At 38.5% G+C, this 5,000-nt stretch overlaps 1 protein-coding gene across 1 annotated transcript in view; it reads right to left on the bottom strand.

Annotated features, from left to right (window-relative positions):
- The window catches only part of LOC113807939 (uncharacterized), an 18,504-nt gene that overhangs the window by 3,635 nt on the left and 9,869 nt on the right, over positions 1-5,000 (bottom strand). Inside the window, exons 2-3 of the mRNA XM_070122332.1 lie at positions 2,484-2,811; positions 2,031-2,249 (exon numbers count right to left, since the gene is read on the bottom strand). Of these exons, the coding sequence (XP_069978433.1) occupies positions 2,031-2,249; positions 2,484-2,811 (547 nt within the window). The remainder of the gene's footprint in view (positions 1-2,030; positions 2,250-2,483; positions 2,812-5,000) is intronic.

Raw genomic sequence — 5,000 nt, 5'->3', positions numbered from 1 at the left:
ACAGAGAGACAGAGAGAGAGAGAAACAAATAGAAAGAGAAGAAGAAAAGAAAAAACAAAATGAACAATAACATGTGGAAAAAAAGAAGAACAAAAGAAAAAGAAGAACAAGAAGAAGAAAAAAACGAAAATATCACGATGTCATTAAATATCACATTCCATCATCCCAAGATTCACCTCCCCACCACTTTCAATTTGGATTTAAGCCTTCCCGCGGTATTAAAAGAAAGAGAAAAAAAAACACAGAAAAGACAGGAATTATGCGATATGACTTTCTCGTTCCACTTCCACTGCAGAGATCTTAGTGTCGCTAGTCAGTTCAGCAAAACATAGATCGTGTGAAGCTAGACGTGTTAACTGTGTCTTCGGGTTAAAGTAGCATTGTCAGGATGGAGAACAATTCGTGTAAAACAGCAATGAACTGTGAAGGATATGATGCTGTAGATGCTGGAGGTATTCACAAGGCATTCTATATCTATGTTTATCTGTCTAATCGATCTATCTATTTTCTAGCTATCCGTTTATTTATCTGTCTATCCGTTTATCTATTTATCTGTCGCTAGGATGAAATGCGTGGCGCGTTGTGTTAGCATCGCTGGTGGAACAATGAATTTTGAATATTTGTTAGATGTTTTTTCTCTCAATCTATTTGTCTGTCTATCTTTCGACCTATCTGTCTATCGACCTATTCGTCTGTCTATTTATCCATCTATTTATCTGTCTGTCAGTTTATCCGTCTGTCTATAGATCTATTCGTTTGTGTATCTATCTATTTATCTGTCTGTCTGCCTGTCTGTCTATTTAACTACCTGCATATCTATCACTCTATTCGTGTATTTATCTATCTAGGTATCTATTGGTCTGCCTGGTTTAGTATTTATACCTACTTTTTCCACATTTTGAGCAAAAGTTAGAAATTTATCACTAGTTCTACAGATCGGTAAATAGATGAACATGAATACATGAACAGCGATAAAGACTAAAACATCAGAAATAAACTACAAACAACCAATGAAAAAAGAAAAGAAAAGAAAATATATATATATATATATATATATATATATATATATATATATATATATATATATATATGTGTGTGTGTGTGTGTGTGTGTGTGTGTGTGTGTGTGTGTGTGTGTAAAAAGAAGAGAAGAATCCCCGAAGAATCAGTTCTTTCAAAATGGATGTGTGTCCGAGGTGCATTTCTGGTTATTTTTAATGTTTTCCACTTTGTTTCGTGTGTACATTTGTGTATTGATATGCATATACACACATAAACATATACGCGCACAGGACACTTACACGCACACGCACACACGCGCAAACACACACACGCGCGCAATAAACACACACACACTCATGGACACACACACACACACACACACACACACACACACGCACACACACACACACACACGCGCGCGCGCGCGCGCGCACTCGCTCTCATACATAAATATATACCCACATCTATCTATCTATCCATCCATCTATCCATCCATCCATCCATCCATACATCCATCCATTTATCTATCTATCTATCCATCCATCTATCTATCTATCCATCCATCCATCCATTGCCCTGGAAAGAAGAGACAAACAGGAAACAAACAAATAAATTAAAAAATCAACTATTCCTATAATATGGGCTTGTCTGATTTTTTTCTATGATTATCATTGGTGTTTCCATGATTCTCACTATAATCTTAATTTCATCATCTTTATTACTATTATTACTATCGTCATTAGTAATTTTATTTTCTTTATCATTATCATCCTTTGATGATTCTTTTCATTATCATATTTATAATTGTTATCGTTATCATCATTACTATGATTATTATCATTATTATTATCGTTATTATAACCATTTTTACTATCATCATTATCAGTATTATCATGATCATCGTCATTATCATCATTATTACTATCATCATCATCGTTATCAGTATTATCATGATCATCTTTATTATCATCATTATCATCATCATTCATTACCATCAAAATCATCCTCATCCTCGGAGGTCACACTCACTTCTCGAAGTAGTTGTCGCTGCGCCTGTTGGGGTAGAGGACGATGAGGGCCAGGTAGAGGGCGCCCAGGATGAGCGGCCACCCGAAGAAGAGGGCGAAGGCGAGCGAGGTGGCCACCGAGTCCGAGGAGAGGCCGAAGAGGTTGCCGAAGAGGGGCAGCTGGGGGACGTTGAGGGCGAGGGAGCGGGCGGCGACCTGCTGGAGCTCCGTCGTGTTGGTGCTGTGGTGGGGGAGAGGGAGGGGGGAGTTATTGTGATCGCCGTCAGGGTATAGGGGTCTTGGGGTCTTTATGTGTGGATCTTTTTTTTTTTTTTTTTATTCTTTTTTCTTTTTTGTTGTTTTGTTGGCTCGGGTGATCCAGTGTGATGAAGGAATAGAGGTGTTCGTACGTTTGGACAATTTCATCGTTTATATTCATTCAGTCTTACAACGGACCAAAAACAGAGGAACTCACTTGTGTATGTAGGTCTTGAAGCTAGTCGTCAGCTGATCAATACTCTTCAGGAGCGCCTCGTCCTCCATGCGAGTGGCAGGCGCCTTCGGGACGTCGCGGGCCTGCTCCTTCCCGTCCCCCTCGGCCTTCTCCGCGTCCCCAGCAGCCGCCTCCTTAACCTCCCTTTCCTCCCCACTCGCCGTCTGTTCCTCACGTGCCACTGGCTCTTCCCGCAGCTTCTGGGAATCGCCGGTTCCTTCGGGCTGGTTCCGGGAACCGAGAGCGACCCGAGGGGCCCGAGGCAGCGCTCCCGGACCTTCGTCGACGCCAAGCACAAGCGGGACGTGAGCTGGAAGGCAGAGCGAGGGGCGTGCAGTGGGAAGTCGTGTGTGGAAATCTCTTAGGATAATTAATATTTTGATATTCAGTTCATGCTGCATTTCTTACAGTGTGCAGTAAAGTTGGGCCTCGAGTTTGTAATAAGCCGGGGAACATTTTGTTGGTTTTTGCGGCGCTGTTTGTTAGTCGTGTTTTGTTTTGCGGCTTCATGATCACGGAACTAATTACGATGTCAATATTGCGACGCGGAAAGTATTTTATTGCAGATAGTTATTACTGAATACTTTGTGATTGTTGCAAGAAGGTTTCGTAACACAACAGGATTCGTTATAATGGCAGTGTCCTGTTCTAGAAAATAAGCTTCACTCCATATACAGAAAGGAACAATTAAAGAAAGAGGAAGGGAGGGAAGGAAGGAGAGGGATACTGAGGAAGGAAGGAAGGAAGAAAGGAGAGAAGGAAGGGAGAGAGTGATAGATATAGAAATTAAAAGAAAAGAGGGAGAGGGTTAAAGAAAGATAGGAGAGTGGGAAGAGACAAGAGGGGGAGGCGCAGGAAACAAGCAAGTGAGAAAAGAGAAAGAGACAAAGAAAGGAGATAAAAGATAAAGAGAAAGCGGAAGAAAGGAGAAAGGTAAAAAAAAGAAATTGGAAGAAAAGGAGCAAGAACAAATAAACACAAAAAACAAAAAAAGACAGAAATAGAATTGACAAAGAAACAGATATAGAATGAATAAAGAAATTGTGCAGAAATGTAGACAGTAAGTAGGCCTATATATTAGGTCTACACCACGATAGGTCAAGATAGAGACAAACCATCCTTTTGTTCTAGAAAAAATACAAAGGTATTTTGACCTTCACCCATGCAATAACAGATATATATTCACATGCCAATAAAATACTTATGAAAATCATGATGATTAATTAATAATAATGCTATAGTGTTTCCATGAGAACATCATATCAACTATTTCAACCGTATTTTTTATCAAATGCTAAATCTAAAATATGGTAAAGCGATTTCAACAAAATGATGTATGGAGTCTATTTGTTGCCCAAACAGGTCAAAGTATATTGGAGATTATATCTGTGCTTTGAACATATACGTGTTTTCCGGCGTTCAATAGAATGTTTTTTCGATAGAGGAAATTCCCTGTATAAATTCAAAATATAAAACGTTATATCCATAGAGAGTCATTTCATTGTCACATTTTCCATTCATTTTCAACAGTTTACACGTCCTTTTATGTGAAAAAAGGAAAAAAAATATTTGCATTTTCAAAAGAATTACAATTTATTGTCCTTGATTTTTTCCCATTACAAAATCCTTTACGATTTTCTAATAATAATTGGAGATTAAGGTTATATCAAAGTCGAAATTATGAACGTAGAATATATTATAGATAAATTCGTCAACGTGTATTTAATCAGGTTATACCATGCGTTAGACTGTTCAGTGTGAAAAATCCTAACATTTCGACAATATATTTTCATTTATTTATATATATACTTTTTTTTTTTTTTTTTTTTTTTTTTCAAGGGAATAATTTGCTGTATCCCATATTTATTCAACGAAGTCTTTGATGTTCCAAAAATAGCACCTTTAGTTTCAAAACTACTAAAGTGTATTCTTTTTGTCCTGGATAAATATTTGTGATCAGATACTGCTGATATCAAGGTGTATGGATTAATGAGGCGTAATTAACATACCGAATGATATAATAGCCTATTGTTAATCTCACATCATCAGGTGAATCAGTTCTTAGAATAGCATTTTATAATTCAATTTCAAGTTGGTTTGCACGCGCGCACACATACACACAAACGCGCACACACACATACACACAAACACACACACACACACACAGACACACATACACACACACACACACACACACACACACACACACACACACACACACACACACACACACACACACACACACACACACACACACACACACACACACTACGCAAACACACACATTCACGTATACACATACATACACAATGTTAGATGAGTGTGGGTATGTGTTCGTATGTCGTAGCGTGTGCATGTGTGATCATACGTATGTGTTTAGCCGTGCATGAGCATGTGGGAAGCCTCAAGAGATTTATTGACTTGAATTATTCGAAGAGGCCACACATATGCAGGTCGAGAGAGCGCCTGCAATTGCATTACATATTCGGCATCAATCTG

The sequence above is a fragment of the Penaeus vannamei genome, chromosome 6, assembly GCF_042767895.1.
Source record: "Penaeus vannamei isolate JL-2024 chromosome 6, ASM4276789v1, whole genome shotgun sequence".
Taxonomy (NCBI): domain Eukaryota; kingdom Metazoa; phylum Arthropoda; class Malacostraca; order Decapoda; family Penaeidae; genus Penaeus; species Penaeus vannamei.
The sequence above is the reverse complement of the archived record's forward strand: the minus strand, read 5'-3'. Positions and strand labels throughout refer to the sequence as shown.